At 40.1% G+C, this 21,569-nt stretch overlaps 1 protein-coding gene across 1 annotated transcript; it reads left to right on the top strand.

Moving 5' to 3' along the window:
- Positions 1–15,907: 15,907 nt before the first annotated feature.
- Positions 15,908–19,776, top strand: tmem9 (transmembrane protein 9). The gene is made up of 5 exons (XM_085146899.1): positions 15,908–16,314; positions 17,585–17,676; positions 17,806–17,914; positions 18,151–18,282; positions 18,388–19,776. Exons 1-5 carry the CDS (start codon positions 16,222–16,224, stop codon positions 18,529–18,531), a joined length of 570 nt encoding a protein of 189 aa, XP_085003025.1. The 5' UTR covers positions 15,908–16,221; the 3' UTR covers positions 18,532–19,776.
- The last annotated feature ends 1,793 nt before the right edge of the window (positions 19,777–21,569 follow it).

The following is a 21,569-nucleotide window of genomic DNA, read 5'->3' as shown; positions in this document are numbered from 1 at the left end:
TCTAACTGATGATCATATAAAGCTCAGGGTTGCAGTGGGGCTGGAGCCTTTCTGAGTGGTCACGGTTAGAGAGGCGGAGTACAGCCTGGACAGGTCACCAGTCTGTTGCACAGTTAACACACAGAAACAGTTAGATAGTCAAATTTATGCCTACAGTTTAGAAGCACAGATTAAGCTAACATGCATGTCTTGAAACTGTGGGAGGAAACCGGAGAAACTCGGAGAAAACGTGCACACATGTGAGGCCACAGTGCTAACCACCACACCATCATGACGTCCAGCTGATCATCACATAAGATCAAAAAGACCAAAATTCTTGTGGATTTTCACAATTACAATTGAAGTAATACTCTAGACCATATTGTTTAATTTCACAGTTAAGAAACTGCATTAGAGAAGCTTTTAAATGTAGTTTTCAATACACAATGATGGGTATGAAAGACCATAAGACAGCGGTCCCCAAGCCCCGGGCCTCGGACCGGTACCGGTCCGTGAGTCGTTTGGTACCGGGCTGCGAGAGTTGAGGCTCAGGTGTGAAATGTATAGTTTTCAGGGTTTTTATCGGTTTTCAGCGTTATTTTGTTATTGTTTTTATCGTTTACTCGGTTTTCCTTGGTCTTTTCACGTGTGTTATGAATAAATCTTCTTTTTTTCGGTACTAGCACTAGTTTTATTTTGTTGTATTTATCCGCGACACCTTAAAGGCCGGTCCGTGAAAATATTGTCGGGCATAAACCAGTTATTCTCTCTTCGAAGGCAGAGAATGGAGTTCGATGGCAAAATAAGACCAGGGGAAGGAGAGCTCAAAGGCTGGTAGGGACTTTTGCATATAGCCTGCCCACTAGAGCTCACCCAGTAGTGAGGAATTTAATCAGACTCCAAAAAAATCCAAACAAATGTGACAGCCTTTAAAAAAGAAAAAAATGGCAAAAGATGGGGTAACAACGATTAGGCAGCCAAATCAATCTGAACAAACACTGGGAGCTGCAAGAAGTCTTTTTGAGAGAACAAGAGGAGGCGCAAAGGAAACGATCAGAGCTTCAACAGCTGGTCTGACGCAGCCCAAGCTGTGTGGGGTCCACTTAGTGAACAGACAAACTCATGGATGACGAGTGGACACAGCGTAGGGACAATCTTGACTTTGGCTGAACCCTTTAAGGCTGAGAACTTCTCTCTCAGTGAATAGTGAAGTTTGGAGTTCTTCAAGACCTTTCACGGCGTTCGCTATATTTGTGCTTCTCCTTGAGTGGTTTTGTTTTTCTTTTTATTGTGAACATACCAGGAGACCCATTTTCCCATTTCTAATTGACATTCCCAGTTGCATAATGTTTCTAACTGACTGATCAGGTATCAGAGATGGAGTTCTTTGTGTAAATGCAGTCTGAATTATTCATACAGGGCTGTCAGAAAAAGTGAGAGCGAGCGAGAGAGAAGGGGCATTTTAGAAATCAGCTCGATAGGCCCCTGACCATGAATAATTGATCTGAACTGATTAAAGTTTGCAGTGATTACCCCTCACCTCCCCAACAGATAAAACGCCACATCTGTGTTTGCTGTCTCTTTACTAATTCTCCTCTTTCTTTCTCTCCTCTCGCTCAAACATGTTTCAATTAAGCACACGTGGTCCTGCTCTGTGAGCTGGAATCCACCAGTATTCTTTACTACTTGTGTCGTCACAATTTTCTCCAGATTTCCAAACAATATGCTGAGTTGCATGTGTTACGTGTCCATGAAAAAAAAAATGCAATCATCTCTCTGCAGTCTCAAATATTAGACCTTGATTAGTCACTGAAGTGCTGAAAAACACATATTTTCTCCTCCTCCCCCCTCAGGCAGTGAATCCTCAAATAGCAATAGACTCAAATACAAGTGTAATTGCAATAGGCATAACCGTCTAACACTTACTTACTTAAGATACTGTGCTCCCGGCGGAGCTACCCTCATCAGCTTCACTGCACATCATGCACAAACACACAAAGCACACCCATTGTGCATCTGGGTCGCTTCTCACTTTCCTCAACCTTCAAGGTCCAACTAAGGATGGCACTTTGATCCGTGTTCCAGAGCCAGAGAAAGAAATGCGTGACAGAGAGCGATTCGAAGGAGGAGAGAAGCGGGAAACAGGAGGGAGTGCAGAAGAGTGACAGCTAATGACAGTAGCTACAAGCTGTGACCTTTAGCGCAATCACACAAGCATGACGCACCAGGCTCAAGGTGACAGAGGATCTGGCTACTTTGGAGGGGGATATTAAGAACAACAAAGCTTTGTGTGTTTGTGGTTAAGCAGTCATGGTCCAGCAGTGGCAATGGAGATTATAGCTACACAGGTGATCGATAGCCATGTTATTTTTGTCAGAGGACCATGGCTAACTGTGCGTAAATGCACTTAAAGGCAAAATAAACATACAATACAAGTCCGACAGTGCACATACGCTCCGTCGCATTTCTCAAAACACACACTCTGAAACATACACACTTTGTTTGCCACTAATTTGCTTGGTAATTACTGAAAGGTAAAGAAAAGAGAAGGTTCTGCCTTCAGTTTCCCTCAAATCCCCTCAGGATCATTTAAGTCTGTCTTTTTTTCATGTAAACCTGGATTAACATTTTCAAGACACCCCAAAAATATCACTGCATGTAAAGAGTTAAAAAGTTCCGATTTGCATAACATAAGAAACGAGTCCACTTGTCAACCCTCTTTTAAATATTCTGTAGACATGTGTAGTGCTGTGAAAAAGTATTTGCGCCCTTCTGATTTCTTAGGATTTTGCATATTTTAATAAGATAAGATAACTCTTTATTGTCATTGCACAGTCATACATAGTACAGTAGTACAATGAAATTGGAAAACTGTCCTACGTCGGCACTACATATAACACAACACGACACGATATGACACATCATATAGTTAGGGCTGGACCAGGTGACCCTGAATCCTCCCTTAGTTATGCTGCAATAGATGTAGGCTGCCGGGGGATTCCCATGATGCATTGAGTTTTTCCTTTCCAGTCACCTTTCTCACTCACTATGTGTTAATAGACCTCTCTGCATTGAATCGTATCTGTTATTAATCTCTGTCTCTCTTCCACAGCATGTCTTTTATCCTGTCTTCCCTCTCTCACCCCAACCGGTCGCAGCAGATGGCCGCCCCTCCCTGAGCCTGGTTCTGCCGGAGGTTTCTTCCTGTTAAAAGGGAGTTTTTCCTTCCCACTGTCGCCAAAGTGCTGCTCATAGGGGGTCATATGATTGTTGGGCTTTTCTCTGTATCTATGAAGCGCCTTGAGGCGACATTTGTTGTGATTTGGCGCTATATAAATAAAATTGAATTGAATTGAATTGAACATTACAACGCAACACAAACAACACAACACAGTATAATAACTTAGTAATAGAAAAGAAGAATAAGTTTATTTGTATTGCACACTGTTATTATTGCACATTAATTATTATTGCACCTTGTTATAAATATAAATATTATTATTGTTATTGTTTTAAACATTGTTACCTCCCCCCTAAAAAAGTCCAGGGAGGTAGCCAATCAGGTCAATTAGCCCAAGATAACACGAGTAAATACAAAATGCATTTTTTGAATGATTTCATTTATTAAGGGGGGAAAAGCCATCCAAATGTATCCCTGTGTGAAAATGTAATCACCCTAAATTGTGAATTAAGCACTTTTTTTTGAAAAACTTAGTTCACCTTCTCTAGCTACGCCCATGCGCGTTGTTTTAATGATAACTAGTTTAAATACAGATTAAAAAAAATACATGTGACAAAATGAAGTAGGCTATAAGATCTCAAAAAGCAACACATCAAGCAGGAACATCTGCCCTATCACTTTGAAAAAGGTTACAAAGCCATTTTTAGGGCTTTGAACTGCAGAGAATGATGGTGAGGGCCATCATCCACAAATGGAGAAAACTTGGAACAGTGGTGAACTTTCCCAGGAGTCGCCACCCAATTAAAAATTACTCCAAGAACACATTGATGACTTCTCCAGGATGTCACAAAAGAACCCAGAACAACATCTAAAGAAATCTGAACTTTTTGCAGGTTTGCATCCCGCTGCATCTGGCGTAAAACGAACACAGCATTTCATAAACTGAGGACAGTGTTGGGGAGTAACGGAATACATGTACCGCCGTTACGTATTTAAAATACAAAATATGAGTAACTGTATTCCGTTACAGTTACCGTTTAAAAAGGTGGTATTTAGAATACAGTCACTTTGTTGAAATAAATGGATTACACTTCCCTGTTTCATATTGTGGCGGGTCAGGACTGTTTGGGTTTTGTTTGACAGCTACGTTCTGTTGTTCCAGGTGGCAGCGTTATGGTTGCCATGGTTACAGGGTGCCGCTCTCTCTCTGCGCGTTTCCTGGGTGAAAGAGCGCCTGTTGTTGTTGTGCTAAGCTAATAGGCAGAATGCTACCGGTATAGCTCTAAAGAATGTAGCATCATGGGCAGTGTAGTCCGTGCTGCAGAGAGAATGGACTGCCATACACGTTATGTGTCTGTGAGCGAGGAGGGAGAAAAAGGAAAAGTACGAGCTGTCATCGAGCAGAAACGGGAGCTGGAAGCATGTAAATATAATAATAACCACTGCAGCCAAGAAGAGAGCCTGACGAGCCCAGCTGTAAGTAAGCTATTAAGACTCGACTGTACACCGTGTTCGTGTTTTCCTCCAAAAACAATAAGTTCCGTTGGAGCAGCCTTTCAACGCCTCTCTCTGTCTCTGGCTAACAAAGTTGACCCAGACAACAAAGTAAAGCTAGTTTTCGGCTACGAGCCCGACACGAACCCACCGTATTAGTCAGAGGTCCCTTTACTACGGTTCAGAGCCGCGGACCTTCAGTAACAGTAATAAATCACAGCAATAGTACATTCATGTAGTTGTAAACAGCATGATAATATATTAAGTAATCCAAAGTATTCAGAATACGTTACTCTCATTGAGTAACGTAACGGAATACGTTACAGAATACATTTTGGGGCATGTAATCTGTAATCTGTAATGGAATACATTTTAAAAGTAACCTTCCCAACACTGACTGAGGATCATACCAGCAGTCAGACATGGAGGTGGCAGTGTGGTGGTCGGGGACTGCTTTGCAACTTTTTTCCCTGAACAAATGAAATGATCATTTTTGTACTGTTTTCCTTTTGTACTTGATGATAAAATGTGTTTGAAAATCTGAAACATTTAAGTGTGACAAATGTGCAAAAAACTAAGAAATCAGAAAACAGCTAACTGTGTTTGCATTTGTGTAGTCTACAGTCATGCTAGCAGCACTTTGAAGCAAACAGCACCAACACACTATGTGATTTTAGCAATTTTATGCTTTTATTGCGAGCCACATTATGTAATAACAGTGTGGTACACACATAAAGCAAAGGTTTACTTGATATACGTACAATAGCTACTCAAAATTAGGATACAACACATGTCTGCAACTTCTCTGCCTTTTCTTTTTTTCCTGCTCAAATACAAACATTGCATCAACATTTTGATGATTGTGGAAACTCTCATTTTTAGCTCCATCTGTTCCATCTGGATTTGTTTCTAATCTTTTCAAAGGAGCCAGTACGTCATTTCATGCTATGCTGTTCATACATTATTAGCATTCTAAAATGCTCATGATGACAGAGTTCATGATGACTGCAAAGCAGATCTGATTATGTTCACCATTTTAGCTTAGCATGCTATCCTGCTAACATTGGTTACCTGCAGAAGTGCCAACAGCTGAAGCAGGATGACATTTTCTATGTAGGCTGCTTGGGCATAAACCAAAGAACTGACAGGTAGCAGTAATAGGTTTGCACTAACTTGGTGTTAGATGAAGAGTAACGGGGATGCACATGCAAGCAGTGCTCCTGTATTCCCTGAAATCAATGAGAGCTGATATTAACAGGCACAGGTTACATCTAAGTGAACATCTCGAATAAATGTTGAGCATCTTCATTGCAGCCTTCTTCATGAAGAGATCTTAATTATGTTGCTTGTCCGCCACACCGTCCCTGGTTCATCTGTGCGCTCTGATTCAGTCAGAGAATAGACAACCTGCACAGTTGACCCCATTGATCTACAGGTTTTCTGCAGGAGGGGAGGAAAATGGGGTGTACAGATAGGATGTGTCCAGTTCAGGTCCCTGGTGGAGGTTTTCAAGTGGCTGGGTGCTCTGTCTGTCCTGTCAGCCCTGAGCAAACACCCCATCCTAAAAGGGAAGGAGGGAAAAAAGCTCCCAGATAGCATCACACACGGCTGGCCAGGGCCTCACTAGTAGTCCACTTGTCTGCTCTCCCCTCCGCCGAGCCTTCGCAAGAGATGGGAGGAATACTAAGAGAGCAGGCATAGATTTTCTGCTGGAGTGGGGGCGGGGGGGTGGAGCTGTGGAGAATGAGAGGAAGGCTGCTGGTGGGTGGTGGGCTTGACTGCCCACATCAAACTCCCCTCCTTTTCTCTCACCCCTCTCCCTTTCTCCTCCTCTCCTTCTCATCTGCCTGACTCTGGAGGGACCCTGTGTTTGTCAGCCAGGCAGTGGAGCGTCTCCCTCTAACCCCACCTCCTCCTGCTTCTCTGTCTTTTCCCTTTTCTTTTGCAGTTTCGCTCTCACTCTATAAACCTCCACCTCTCGCTTACCCCGTTTCCCTTGTCTTTTCACCATCCCTGTTTTCTGTTTTCCTCACGTCTGGTAAACAGCCTCTCTACTCCTCTATTAAAAGAAGGCCTGCGATGAAGTCTATAAAGACCAGAAAGGGAATGAGATATGACAGAGGCTGTTAAATAGGGTGGGCTAACTCAGGGAGTTAAAGAAAAACACTAAAGACAATCACTTTATGCTTAATATTAAGGAAATTTTGGATGTAGAGCCCTTTACTGCCCTGACTGCAAATTAAGTCGCACTCAATCAATTCTGCACATGAGAATGAAAGAAGTTTGAAAGAAGTTTCATCTGTAAGTGTACTTTAGTGCTTGCTAAACAGAATTTTTTTTAAGCATATTAAGTTCATTTTACTATTTCATGAAAGATTTTAGCTCATTTTGAATTTGACGGCAGTAACGTATCTCAAAAAAGTTGGGACGGGTCGTGTTTGCCACTGTGTAGCATCCCCTTTTCTTTTAACAACAGCCCATAAACATCTGGGAGCTGATGAGAGCAGCTGCTGGATTTTGACAGGGTACCTTTGCCCCATTCCTGCCTGATTAGGATTCTAGCTGCTCAACAGTGCGGGTCTTCTTTGTCATATCATTCTTAAAATGGTATGTTTTCTCAGTTTAAACATTTGATATGTTTTCTATGGGTTTGTGAGATTTGTGAATCCTTGCATTCTGTTTTTATTTATATTGTTTAGAGCTTCTCCACATTTTCAGATCAGCGTTTGTAACTTAACTGCAGACATTTCAGGTTGAGACTCCAGGCGTCTATTTGGCTTTTAAAAGCTACATCGAGCTCCAAATCTAGATCACGCTGATCAAACATTGGATTTGTACATTACATCAGCGGTCCCCAACCCCCGGGCCTCGGACCGGTACCGGTCCGTGAGTCGTTTGGTACCGGGCCGCGAGAGTTGAGGCTCAGGTGTGAAATGTATAGTTTTCAGGGTTTTTATCGGTTTTCAGTGTTATTTTGTTATCGTTTTTATCGTTTACTCGGTTTTCCTGGGTCTTTTCACGTGTTTTCTTTTTTTCGGTACCGGTACTACTTTTATTTTGTTGTATTTATCCGCGACACCTTAAAGGCCGGTCCGTGAAAATATTGTCGGGCATAAACCGGTCCGTGGCGCAAAAAAGGTTGGAGACCGCTGCATTACATTACTTTCCTATTTTTGAAATATTTAATTGATTTCTGTCATTTCCTGCACTGACCTTACACCATCCTGCATTTCCAACAGTCAAGATGAATGGATTTTATTTTTGTATGTAGTAAGGCACTGAAAAGTAAAACTAAAACACAGTTTATGTTAGAGGTGGGAATCACCATACATCCCACAATACGATATTATCACAATACTTACCGCACGATACGATATTATTGCAATTTTTAAAAATATTTTGCGATATTCAGATTCTGTACATAAAGGTAAACTTTATCAATATTCATTTGATCTAATATCAAAGTCTCACACTCAGTCTTTCTCTCATTTCAGTTTTATTGTTGACAAACTGAACGGTTTGTATTACAGTCTAGTCCAACTTAACTGAACGCAACCATCTGGTACAATTATAGCTATTCTGAACTATGCAGTTTATGAAAACTATGCAGCCCCTTCAGCAACTGAAGAATTTGAAAGTAAATTAAAACAAAATATAATTTTACATTAAATAAAAAAGTTTTAAACTTAATTAAAATAAAACATGTCTTAAATTAAAATAAGTAAACTGTCATGTTTATTGCTGCCATAAACAAGTTAAACACATTTGGACAGTGAAGGAATGTCAGGATTCTTGCTCAGAAAAAAAACCCCTTTTTTGTAACAAAATATCAATTTCTGCTGTCCCTGTATCGATACATTATTAGCAAAATATCACGATACTACACAGTATCGATTTTTTCCCCTAGTTTATGTAAATCTATCTTTAGATTATAGCTGCAGAACTCGCTGTCAAAGGCTTCACAATATCATGAAATGTTTCTTCTTCAACAGTGACTTTTGTGGGTCACATGAGAAGCATTTCTGTAATTGTTAATGTCATAATAAACCTCATATGCTTCCAATGCACTGGTGTGAAAGGAGAAATCTAAAACCAAATCAGTCTATGCTAATACAATTTGAGGCAAATTAAATAAAACTAAGTGCTCAACAATGTGTAGACACTTAACATAAATAGCTTTAAATGTAACTACTTAGCTCATGTCTCATTTTCCTTACTGTCACCTTCCTCCATCTTACCTTATCCCTTTACTCCTCTCTCTCTGCTCCTGCCGCCGTCTCTGGACGAGTCACCCAGAGCTTGCTCCATGTGTGTTGAGATTAGTGGTAGAGTGTGGGGCTCTATTGATTTCTGAAGCTGTGAGATGACAAGTTTGTTTCTACATCACAGGGTTTACGTCTGATTTGTTCCGGGCAGAAAGCACCGAACAAGTATAGTTAAGTGTTACTCAACCGCACCGCCTGTGAAGACATTTTTACTTTATATCGTTCATGTCTCGAGAATAGTTTTGTTTGTGTATGTGAAAGTGTCAGTGGCAGTCGTGGCGCACCACTGAGCTGCCAGGTCAGATTGCAACAAATGCCGAAACAAAGGAAGATGACTCACAGTGACATTTGGCGAAGGAGGCCCCTGTGGATGAAATCTATCATGCCTCCAGATGTGGCCTGCAGCTGGGGAAGGTAGATCACAGACTGACACGGGGAGATGGAGTAAGGGTGTGGCAATGTCGGTATCACCTCATTAGGGAAAACTTATCACACAGAAACCTCTGTCCCTACCCTTTGGGAGGAATGGAGTCTCCTTCCGAAGGAGCCGACAAAGTTTTCTGATCATGGAATCGCTTTGTCGGGAAAAAAGGCTCTCGGTGACTTCCTCCTTCTGTTTTGAGAGCGCTTACTCTGAAAGAAGATCCACATCGATATCTATATCTGTGCTTTCTGCTGACTGACGTGTGTGTTGTGTTTTGCTCGCTGACTTGATCGGCCAGGTGCCTAACATTTTTTATCTGTACGGATTCTATGCATCGCTGGCTCTATAAATCAGTCTGGGGGGGCCTTGTCACTTAAAGTAGACGTTAATAGCTGACAGTTTATTGACCGGCCTGCCTGTATTTGTTAAACCAGCAGGCTGTTTTTCCAAGACTCCAACCTAAATCGCATCCTTATATACCAACAACAAACTTCCTTCCTCCCCCGCAGCTATTTATCTACCTTTCAATCCATGTCACCTTTCATTTCTTGCTATTGTTTTCAGCTGTCTTCTTGCCTGACCCCTGGTCTCCCTTGAAAGATGCGTGTGGATTTCTGGCAGCTTGCTGTTTTATTTATCTTTTTTGACCAATTCTGCAATTGGCCTACGAAGCTCTCTTTGAAGTTTCCCCTGCGTCTCTCTAACATCTCGTGCAACATCAAAGACAACACATTACACGGGGGCAGAGTTCAACCGAGAGCCACTGCAATTCAAGCGTCATCGCCATGTTTCTCTTTTCTGCAGGGGTGCAGCGCTGCTGAAGGAGAGGAATGGCGAGCGGTGGGCGGGTGAGCGTGGGGACGGCTTCCCTTCCTCCGTTCGTGTCCATCATGTGTCATGGCCGCTCTTGGTTTTCATGTTCTGTCTGGCTGAGTTTCCTGCTCCAGCAGTCTCTGTTTCCTCGCTGAAAATCGGTGTCCCTCAGAGGCAGGAGACACTCCCTCCTCTGCATCCATTTCAGCTCAGCTCAGCGTAGCCGGGCTCGGCTCTCACCTTGCTGACACCAGCTCCTCAGCAGACACCTTTCCCCCTGCATGGGCTCAGCTGGCTGACAGGCAGCTGTCCGTACAGATAAAGCAGAGCAGGACACACACTGTACTCTGAGTCACCATCACTGCTTACCGCTGTAACACCTTTGCTATTGACACCTCTTTTGGTTACATTTCTCTAGCGAGCATCTCACGCTACCTCCAAAAAAGCAACATCACTGAAACTGATAACAGGCAATTTTTATCGTCTATCTCTGACTGAAGATCACACAGAGCTTTTTTTATTAAAAAAAAAATCTTGTAATTTAATAATTCTTTGATATTTTTTTTCCTGTAACTTCAACAGGATCAAACTAAACACAAAAAATGACAAGTATATTTCACATGTGGTCAATATTTAGACCTAATGCAGGGGACTTTGAGTGAAACACCTAAGAAGTAGTCTTTGTTTGATTACCATGGGAAAGAAAAATTCAATTCCAGGAGCCCAAAACAAGCCAGTGGCTGATGAAGACAAATGTGCAAACACATGTTGGCAGAATTGCTTTTTGGTTGACTGTGATCGGCTACGCTCAGGAGGGCGGAACCAGGAGTTGTGATTTATAGTTTTGCGCCGTCCCTGGATCACCACTGTCTGCTACCTCCCACTACTGTAATTACCACGTGTGTCCATTAGAATAGTCCTACTGCCCACAATGCATCGCCTCAGCGGAGAGGAAGAGGAGAGATATCGCTTCAGAGATAGTCTTGTTATTCAAACAGTGTTCTCTCCAAAAGCATGATACAGAAGAGGGCAAAAAGACACTGCAGATGATGTGATAAAGGTCAAAAAGAAACATACTGAAAGGTTGAGGGGTGTATTGAAAATGCTAGATTAAGGACAAAAACCTGTAGCATCCTATAGGCGAGTCATATAAGGTAGGTATTTATCTACAGTGCTGCTGCAGCTGTTTAGCTAATAATTAATTGGTTTTATGTAGCTCTATCTTTGAATTTCACAATATATTTTCTCTTGTTTTGTTTTATATCCTCTATATCGTATCTAAATTGCTCCAGATCCAAGTCTGCTTTGACTAACGTCTGCTGGTCGAGTTTGCTTTGCCTTGGGCCTTATAGCATCTCCTAGTGGGCAAAGTGCCTGATGCTTTCAGGTCCCTGGAAAATGAATGCTTTGAATAATGTGATTCAGTCGATACTTTCAGGTACCTTGACAAGTAAGAGAACTTGACACCCTCTGATGTTGTTTATGAGTTGAATTTCTCTGCAGTCTTTCCATTATGGATCACTTCTCTTTGCTGTTTTATAGTCAGGCTGCGTTCGCAGTTCACTGGCTAAAGACTTTGTCAAAATATTTGTATCTGTCCGCATCAATTACAGCGCTGGTAATAAACCACTTTACATAAACAACTAGATTCATTTTTCTTTCCTAAATGAATATTTTGTTTTACCAAGTCTGCTCAAAGAAGAACTGAATCTTTTCCTTTCTTTTTCTTAAAAAGTCTGGACTGATAATGAGAGCTGGCACTAGGCTCTGGTCAGTGTCATTTATGCTGTAATTGGCCCGGGGATTAAAGGGCAGCCATGCATCAGAGAAGATGAGAACTAAGTGGCTTACAATGACAGAAGCGAGAGAATGAAATATATTATAGAGAGCTCGCACAAATCACCATCTAAAGCGTTTATGAGTCCAATTATGACGGAGATCATTACACGAATGAAGACGTACATGCGTGAGTTCATGAAGTAATCAGTTGAGGAATCAATTAAAAACCAAAACACACTTAAAGCATTCAGAACTACCTTGCCGAGTATATCAACAGCAAAAGGTCATTGACAGCATAATATCGTCTGGGTGAAAGGTTTTCTCCACATAATCTGACCAGTTCTTGTCTTTGCATAAAACTAAACCTGCTCACTGTAAATAAAAATAAAACAGCAAGATTTACATTTCTGACAAACATAAATGCCCGTGAAATATCACCTGTTAACTCCCACCCAAGAAAGCAGCATCGTGGTTGGCATATTTCAGTAAAAGAGTGGAAATCTTTTTTAATGTGTTGTTTTCTAAAGGAAGAATTTGAAAATAAGTATCCAAAAGTTGATTTTGTTCATCTGGACGTGGCGTTTTGGTCCACCCCAAGGATCGGGCCCCCCGACACAAACAGAGTAACATAGTGTACGCTGTTAAGTGCCAGGAGGATTGCCAGGATTTATACATCGGGGAAACCAAACAACCTCTGGCGCAACACAGAAGAGCTACCTCGTCAGGCCAGGACTCTGCAGTCTATTTACACCTACAGGCCAGTGGACACTCTTTCAATGATGAGGATGTAACATCCTGGACAGGGAGGAACGCTGGTTTGAGCGTGGAGTCAAGGAGGCCATTTACGTGAAAAGGGAAAGACCATCTCTGAATCGAGGAGGGGGCCTAAGGGTACATCTTTCGCCATCTTACATGCTGTGATTGCAGCCATTCCCCAACTCTGTGAATGGTACTCATGGCCATTGATCAGTGGTCTTTGATCAGTGGTCATGAGAATTTGCATAATTATGATTAAGGAACTGACCTCACAGCCCATTGTTCCTTCAGTGGGCTGGTTTCAGTCATTATGCAAATGTGCTGTTTATAAGATTGAAACCTGCAGTCAGCTGAGACTGAAGAAGTCACTTGGATGAGTGACGAAACGTTTCTCCCACAATTATTTTCCTGGATGATTGAGAATGCATCAAGACGTTGAAAATAAGTAATTTGTACAGCATGAAAAAACGAGTACAAATATAGATTTCAGGGATTTCTTCTGTGGTCTGCGTATTTGTTTCACATGATTAAGTCTCCCATCACTCATATTTTTAGGCGTACAAATAGCTCAACAACAACCTTGTAGGCAGACATAAACTGACCGAGTTCACATCCTTTGTGAAACTGAAATCCCAGCACTCCGACTCTCCATACTATATATAGAATAAGTTCTTGGCAGCATTGCAGCTGATTTAAGTGGTTGAATCACAGGTCACACGAACGACAGTGTTTACACACAGACGGCGCTCTGTTGTTCACGCTGATATCGTAGCTTATTAGAGAAACAACCACGGTCTCGATTGATCTATATGACCGAAAGCTCAAGAGGTTCAGGCTGAATTTGTGAGTCATTGATTTCTGTGGCTTATTAAAGGTATGAGTAGCTTACTATACAGAGAGATGTGAAAGCAGGATTACCAGGAAATAGGGGTATTGATTGGGTCAAGAAGCTAAGACTCATATTTCAAATTCCAAAATGGAAACCGGATTTGACTCACGAGCAGTGTTGAAACAATATAAAGTATCCTTGATTATTCTGGTCATTAAAAGAAAAACATTAATAAAGGTCGCTTCATGTATATTATACATATGATTGCTATTTGGAATTATGCATCATTGATACATCTAATTTTTAGACACATTAATATTTAAGCATTATTTTAATGTTGTAGGGGGTCAAAATGTAAACATTTCATAGTTGAATTGTTTATTCTTTAATCTGCAGTTCTGGAAATCTGAGGTCTGTATATGTACAGCTTCAGCTATGACACACTTTAATCACATCACTAATGTCTGATAAGACAACAGTAAAGGTGGATGAGAGGCTTTGATGCTCGTTTAATGCTGATAAAAATGTTTAAAAAATGTTGTTGAAACTGTTGAAAACAAACCTTTGGTCCAAGCGTTGTAGCTTCACAATTCCACTCACTACTGTAAATGTAAAATATGGAAAGCAATTAGCACTGAGCACTAAAATGTGCAATAATTCACAGAAAAGTGATGGCTTGATTAAATTAATAAAAGAGTGCAGGTATGCTGACCAGATCCTAACAAACTGAATGTGGGGAAATGTTGTCTATGGGATGCAAGAACGATGCTGGGATCAAAACCTCAAAAATACAGTAAATTGTGCAAGTGACTGGATTGTTATTTCATCTCTCTTGCTAGGTAAATAAGATAATGAGGGAGGACTAAGTTTGTTGTTATGGTCTAATGCAATAGTCTTTATATACTCCTATATTCTCTTTCATTTCACTTTTACTTCAGCTGCTTTTCTATCTGGTAAAGGTTTTGGGGTTTCAGTGTGCATAGTTTGGCCACACATATACCGTGTCACTTCACACCATACTTTCCTCCGCTCGGAGGGGAGCTGGAGCCTTTCCCATCTGTCATAGGGCAAGTGGCAGAGTACACCTTGTACACCTTAGTTGCCAGTGTGCAGCACACAGAGACAGAAAAGCATTAATACCTACAGGCAGGTTAGAATTACCAGTGAACCTAACTCCGTGCATGTCTTTGGACTGTGAGTGGAAGCTTAAGTACTAGGGGTAGGGGAAAAAATCGATACTGTGTAGTATTGTGATATTTTGTTTGCTAATAATGTATCGATACAGGGACAGCAGAAATCGATATTTTGTTACAAAAAAAGATTTTGTGGACTGGAACCTGCTCTGACTTCAGTTCCTTTTTCTGAGCAAGAATCCTGACATTCCTTCGCTGTCCAAATGTGTTTAACTTTTTTTTTTTGGCAGCAATAAACATGACAGTTTACTTATTTTAATTTAAGACATGTTTTATTTTAATTAAGTTTAAAACTTTTTTATTTAATGTAAAATTATATTTTGTTTTAATTTACTTTCAAATTCTTCAGTTGCTGAAGGGGCTGCATAGTTTTCATAAACTGCATAGTTCAGAATAGCTATAATTGTACCAGATGGTTGATTCAGTTAAGTTGGACTAGACTGTGATACAAACCGTTCAGTTTGTCAACAATAAAACTGAAATGAGAGAAAGACTGAGTGTGAGACTTTGATATTAGATAAAATGAATATTGATAACATTTACCTTTATGTACAGAATCTGAATATCGCAAAATATTTAAAAAAAAAATTGCAATAATATCGTATCGTGCGTTAAGTATTGTGATAATATCGTATCGTGGGATGTATGGTGATTCCCACCTCTATTAAGTACCCGGACAGATCGCCTCGCAAAGGCCACTCAAAAAGGCTCCAGACTGGATTCAAACCCAGGTCCTTCTCGCTGTGTGGGGGCAGAACTAACCAAACTAAAACAAAACCAAACAAACAAAAAAAACACACAAAACCCTCTGTTTCTCCAAAATATGCTGCATCTTCTTTTTCTTTCTGGTAGCTTCCATCATATTCAATAAAATGTGCAAAGCTTGTGACTTTTTTAGTAACTTTCTTTGATGGGTATGACATCAGACAGGCTGACCTTTTTTCCTTTTTCTGATTATAATAAAAAAAAGTCTTCCCTTCATTTGCAACTAGTAAAAGCCAGACTTTAGAAAATGTCCTGCAGAACCAGTCAAAATGTGAGACACTGTCTAAAGATATGTGTGCGTTTGTATGTGGGGGGGTAAAAATGCTGTGCAGTCCCACATAAAGAGGGACAGTAAGTGATTATAATGTAACCTGCTTGATAAATATGCATTTATTTAGTGTACTTCTTATTTTGTCCAGAAGGTGGCGCCGTCTCTGCATGTTTGCTGTCGGATTGTTTTCTTCGTGTGTGACGAGTCCGGAATAAGGAAGGACAAAATTAATTTGGCGATCTTTGCTCTAAACAAAGTGAGAGCACACTTTCAACCTGAATATAAAACAGAAACAGACGTTTTCCTCACTCTCACGGCGGAAGTTACTGCGTTGCGAGCTTTGTTTCTTCAGTTTTTACGACATTTCGCGTCGTGGATTTCCTGCCTTGCAGTGCTAGCTAACTGCTATATTTTGACAGAGCCTTGCTGCTGATCCTTCAGTCGTCGTGCCAGTTGTTTTGCCTTTGGGGAAATGTCGTGTGGTTGGGGAAGATCCTGGATGTTTGCTGCAGCCGCAGTGGTGACCGTGTTTCTGCTGGATGTTGTCGTTTTTGCTCGAGCTAAGGTAAAAGACCTGCTGGTACACAGCGGATCTGCGTTTGTGGATAAAATGTCAAGTATCGCTTTGTTTATGGGAAGATGTTCAGTAAACTGCTCAGTTTTAGTCAGTGAAATGTAAAGATTGTATAGTTAAATAACGAAATGTAAAATAATAGTTCAAGGGCGATATTGTCAGCACAATTATGCAATTACATCTACTTAAACAATACCTGTTTATGTTAGTCTTACATTAGTTTATCTAAATAATGATTATCTTGATTAAAGTTTTTTGTCAGAATGTTTTTTTAACTAAACAACATAAAAAAAATTCTTTAGAGGGTATAAATCAGTTTTATTTGCGCACAGAAAAACATTATTAGAGTAAATATTATTATCCCTCTGAAAGATTTCAAAGACTCTGGAAAGAAAACTCGTGAGAGATGTGTCTAAATACCCCTGAACCACTGCCAGGACACTCGTGAATTTCTTAGCCAAGTTGGGAATTGTAGTCTTAAAGAAGACAATCAACTAGAGTTAGGAATACACTGCGAGGTTGCAGACTAAGACAAACTCCAGTTCTGCAGAAGAGACGCCTTCAAAGCAGACTGAAGTATGCCAAGGTCAACCTGGAGAATGAGTGTGCATAGAAACTGAGTCCTTTGGTCAGGTGAGACAAAAGGGAAAAGGTGTACAACTCACTGGGAATCTCATTAAGGTAGAAGGTGTCATACAAGATGGATATGTGAAGTGTTTGAAAGAAAACATCAAACAGTCAGCAGCAAAACTGGGTCTGGGTTATGCTTTATTTTTCAACACGATAATCACCCAAAACATGCGTCACTCCTGTGAAGAGCTGCCTCCAAAAGACCATCGAATTTGGAGGCATTTGAGAAATTGTCCTGGGATCACTCAGGAGGTGTGTGTGAGACTCGTTGGAAACTGCAAAAGTATAGTATCGTAGGCTAATAATTTTGGCTCTGGTAGTTTTTGGCTAATGTGAAATAATTTTGTTTCGGTGCCCAAATTAAAATTATGTAAGCATCCAAAGAGAAAAGCTGTTTTTAAACTTCTCGCACTGTTAAACAGCACTTAAATGCTCCAAAAGATAAAGTTTTCATAGAGGATCTTATAATTTTGTCCTCATCTGTGTGTTTGTGCCATTTGACTTAGAATAACTGGAGTATATGTCAGAGTGTTTGTTTGTATAACTGCTTGTGTTAATAACAGAGAGACGTCTCAGGGGACAGATGGGCTGAATCTGGGCCACTTTCACAAAAGTTCCTTAATTCTTGCAGAGCTTTGAGGATGTCCGCTGCAAATGCATCTGCCCGCCCTACAGAAACATCACCGGTCACATCTATAACAGAAATTTCTCCCAGAAAGATTGGTAAGAAAAATATTTTTATTTAGACTTTCATGGATTTTTAAAGAAAAGGCTCTTTCACTGCTGGTGTTTTTAGGGGTTTTCTTCCTCTCAGCTCAGTAGAAATGACAAACGTTTTCATGTTTTTCACAGTAACTGCCTGCATGTAGTGGAGCCCATGCCTGTTCCTGGCCATGATGTGGAAGCCTACTGTCTGCTTTGTGAGTGCAAGTATGAAGAACGAAGCAGCAACACAATTAAGGTACAACTGACTTTCTCTTGGGTATGACGACATATCTTCCTCAGCTTTTATTCCCAAGCAAAGCGGCTTCATTGTGATTGTTTCATATAAGATGAGCTGTTGAAAATCTTGCAAAGCCTTTCTAGTTTATTGTTTTGTTTTGGGGGTTTTTGTTTGTTTTAAAGAAAAGAGTAGTAAGAATAGTTTGCAAAGCTTATATGTTGGATTCATTGAGTTGCTCTTGCTAAATATCACAGGTGACCATCATCATTTACCTGTCAGTCGTGGGCGCCTTGCTGCTCTACATGCTCTTCCTGCTACTGGTTGATCCTCTTATCCGCAAGCATGACCCGTACACCCAGCCGCTGCACAATGAGGAAGACTCTGAGGTAACCATTCAAAAAAGACAGCATCCAAGCACACTCCAGTGTATTTATTTGGTTTCTGTGGAGTTTAAAGTTCTTGATTTCAAACAGTCTCTGGTTTGTGTTCAGGAGATGCGTCCGCAGGCAGAGAGCAGCAGCCAGGCCAGAGGAAACACGGTGCTGGAGCGGGTTGAGGGAGCACAGCAGCGCTGGAAAAAGCAGGTCCAGGAGCAGCGCAAAACGGTCTTTGACCGCCACAAGTTGTTAAGTTAAACCTTAAGGCCGACCTTAACACCAAGTTTAGAGTACGTCACCATCCTGGGCCGTCTGCTATTACACCAGTGGCACTATCACAACACCTCTTTGTCATTGCTGTGCACCGCATCTGCCGAATTAGTATTTAAACATTACACATCTACCAGGACGAAGTTTAAACTTGGTTTATTTACTAGATGTAAAAACTCGAGATGGGCAAAGCTGCAGTTTAAAGAAAACTGATGCTTGAAGCACTCCTGATGACCTAAAGTCATCTCAGCAAATCCTTTCAGCAAATTGCACATCAGTGCAGCTTTGAATGTCTTAATAAAATAAGAACTTTTCCCATTTTGCACTGGCTGTCAAAAGCATTTCAGCTTATTGTGTGTTAATATTTCTAATTGTTTTTCCTTCAAGCATAATTTATGATGTGATCTCAGAATAAGCTAAGTTAATGAGGACTACTCTGTCTATACAGCTGCTGTTGCTATTGTTTTGGCACTAATTATTTATTGGTATTTAAATCTGGATGAATTTAATGTATGATTGTTGATTTTGGACTTTGTATAGTCACATCTGAGCAGCGGCCCGCTCTGTGCCTTTTCTCTCTTTGTGTGGGAGATCGTGTTTCTCCCAACTTTACAGCTTTCTGAAAATAACAGACGGAAAGGTCAACTAAGAAATTTCACCCATTGTTAACTAGTGCTTGCATTTGTATTAATTTTATTTTTACATTTTCTGACTGAACCCAGCACCATGTGTGGGTTTTTTTGTTGTTGTTTTTTCTGCAGCACAATTTGACGTAACACTCTTTTCATGCAAAGAGAGAAACAGAAAAGGAGGCATTTATCAGAGTTTTAAAGGGACTCTCAGAAAAATCACAGGAGAACGCCCTAAACCACTAAAGCTGATGATAATGTGGTTCAGTGTGGCAGAATCCAGATGCGTCGTGGCTTCAGGGCCTTGTGTGCATCATTATCTGTCAGTGAATTCCTGCTCGCATCCTATTACTGAAGCTCCCAGTTGGGAAATTATTAGTACAGCAAAAACAGGCACACTGGTTTGCATTACTGTACCTCATACACAGTATGATCTACTGAAGTTTATTGGTTTCTAATTTATCTTTTTAATTGAGTTTTGATTAGTTGATTTGTAATTATAGTTTAATATCCCTTCTGTCAATGTATTATATGCATCTCTGGCCTAAGTGTGCTATAGAACCATATGTTTAGCTTGATGTGAAATAATAAAGGACAATTCCTCTCTCAATTTCTTTCTCCTTCAGTTACTTTTGTCCTTTCAGATTTGCAGTTCCTGTTAATGGGCGCTAGAGGGCGACAAAATACACAGTAAGTGCGCGTTCTTGCGCTGGTCTGTGGTGCTTGAAGATTGCTCACATGTTGAGTGGTTTTCAGCTGCTGGGAAAACAGTCACCTGTGGCATGTTTAAGATCATAAACAAAAAATAAAGAACTGCCAGGTAATATTCAGAGCAGAGATAAGTAACGCGTTACTGTAATCTGATTACTTTTTTCAAGTAACGAGTAAAGTAAGGGATTACTATTGCAAAAACGGTAATTAGATTACCGTTACTTTCCCGTAGGAACGCTGCGTTACTAAAACCGTGATTTTTTGCAAGAATGTCTCATGACAGTGATGTAAGCAAGTGCCATGTTTGTGACAACAGCTGTGTGCAGATCAACAATGGATCATATATGGAGTGCGGAGAGAGTATGAGCGTGGAAGTACTGACCTTACTTTGAGTTTGATTCCATAAAAAGTGACAAAAACATTAGTGTCCGTTGTTCACTGTGTGGGAAGAAAACCATGTAATGGGAAACTCACAGAGAAACTGCTGTATCCTTCCACTGACCGCTGCGGCACACCTGCACCAGGGTAAACCTCCGCCTACCCCACTCCTGCTTTACAGGTGAAAATAGAGCAACAGCACCGCTAGTCTTTGACTTTATTTATTTTCTGCTGTGTTTTACTTGCATCTATTTGAAAGACTGAGTGTAAACACAAATATACATATGCATATACACATATACATATATATATATATATATATATATATATATATATATATATATATATATATATATATATATATATATATATATATATATACACACACACACACACACATGAATTATGTAGAAAAAGTAGAATTGGGCTGAAAGATCTATCGCTTTATCACCTATTCAGGTTGTAAATCGTGTTTTTAAAAAGTAACTAAGTAACTAAGTAATTAATTACTTTTGAAAATAAGTAATCAGTAAAGTAACGGGATTACTTTTTTGGGGAAGTAATCAGTAATTAGTTACTGATTACTATTTTCAAGTAACTTGACCAACACTGATTCAGAGTATGTTTTTTTTTGAAAGAAGGAAGTTATAATTTAAGGGGTTTTTGTAACTTCAAAACAATGAAGGTCCGTACCACAAGAAAAGGCTTTTGTGTTTCTGTTCATGGAGTGAAACTATACAACAGTCTGAATATGGAATTAAAGCAATGTCCAAACATAAAACTGTTCAAAAAGAGTTATAAAAATATGATCTTCTCGAACTATAAAGAAAAGGAAAATATTTAAATTAAGTGAATGTCTCTATTTAAAAAAAAACAAAAAACAAACTCATGATGTGATATTATAGTATATGGTATATCAGATATCTGTTCACTATTTTTATTACAAATTATATCAGTAAGGAAGCTGACTAAATATTAACTGATAATTTATGGCAAAGGGGTGGGATTAAATAAGTGTTTACTTCTTCCCTTTCAACATGTAAATTAATCAGAACGTTTTTTTGTATGTAATTTGTATAGTATTTTTTTTTCTTTCTTATTTTCTTTTCTAAATGTACTTGTATATTGTTCACATGTTGAAATAAATTACCAATCAATCAATCAATCAATCATGTTGCCAGTTTGAGAAGGTGTTTTGAAATGTGTAACTACAAACCTCCTGGTTTGGGAATTACACGTTTTAAAACAGCCGACTTCCACCGACTGTTTTAAGGGTTGGTGATTGGTGGGCTGGTTGACTTTTATTTA

Source organism: Neolamprologus multifasciatus, chromosome 20, assembly GCF_963576455.1.
Source record: "Neolamprologus multifasciatus chromosome 20, fNeoMul1.2, whole genome shotgun sequence".
NCBI lineage: Eukaryota > Metazoa > Chordata > Actinopteri > Cichliformes > Cichlidae > Neolamprologus > Neolamprologus multifasciatus.
The sequence above is the reverse complement of the archived record's forward strand: the minus strand, read 5'-3'. Positions and strand labels throughout refer to the sequence as shown.

Excerpts from the sequence above, each read along its gene's own strand:
- tmem9 (XM_085146899.1), top strand. The coding sequence starts at position 16,222 with ATGTCGTGTGGTTGGGGAAGATCCTGGATGTTTGCTGCAGCCGCAGTG. Across the intron at positions 16,315-17,584 it reads TCGTTTTTGCTCGAGCTAAG|AGCTTTGAGGATGTCCGCTG; the intron begins GTAAAAGACCTG and ends TAATTCTTGCAG. Across the intron at positions 18,283-18,387 it reads ACAATGAGGAAGACTCTGAG|GAGATGCGTCCGCAGGCAGA; the intron begins GTAACCATTCAA and ends GTTTGTGTTCAG.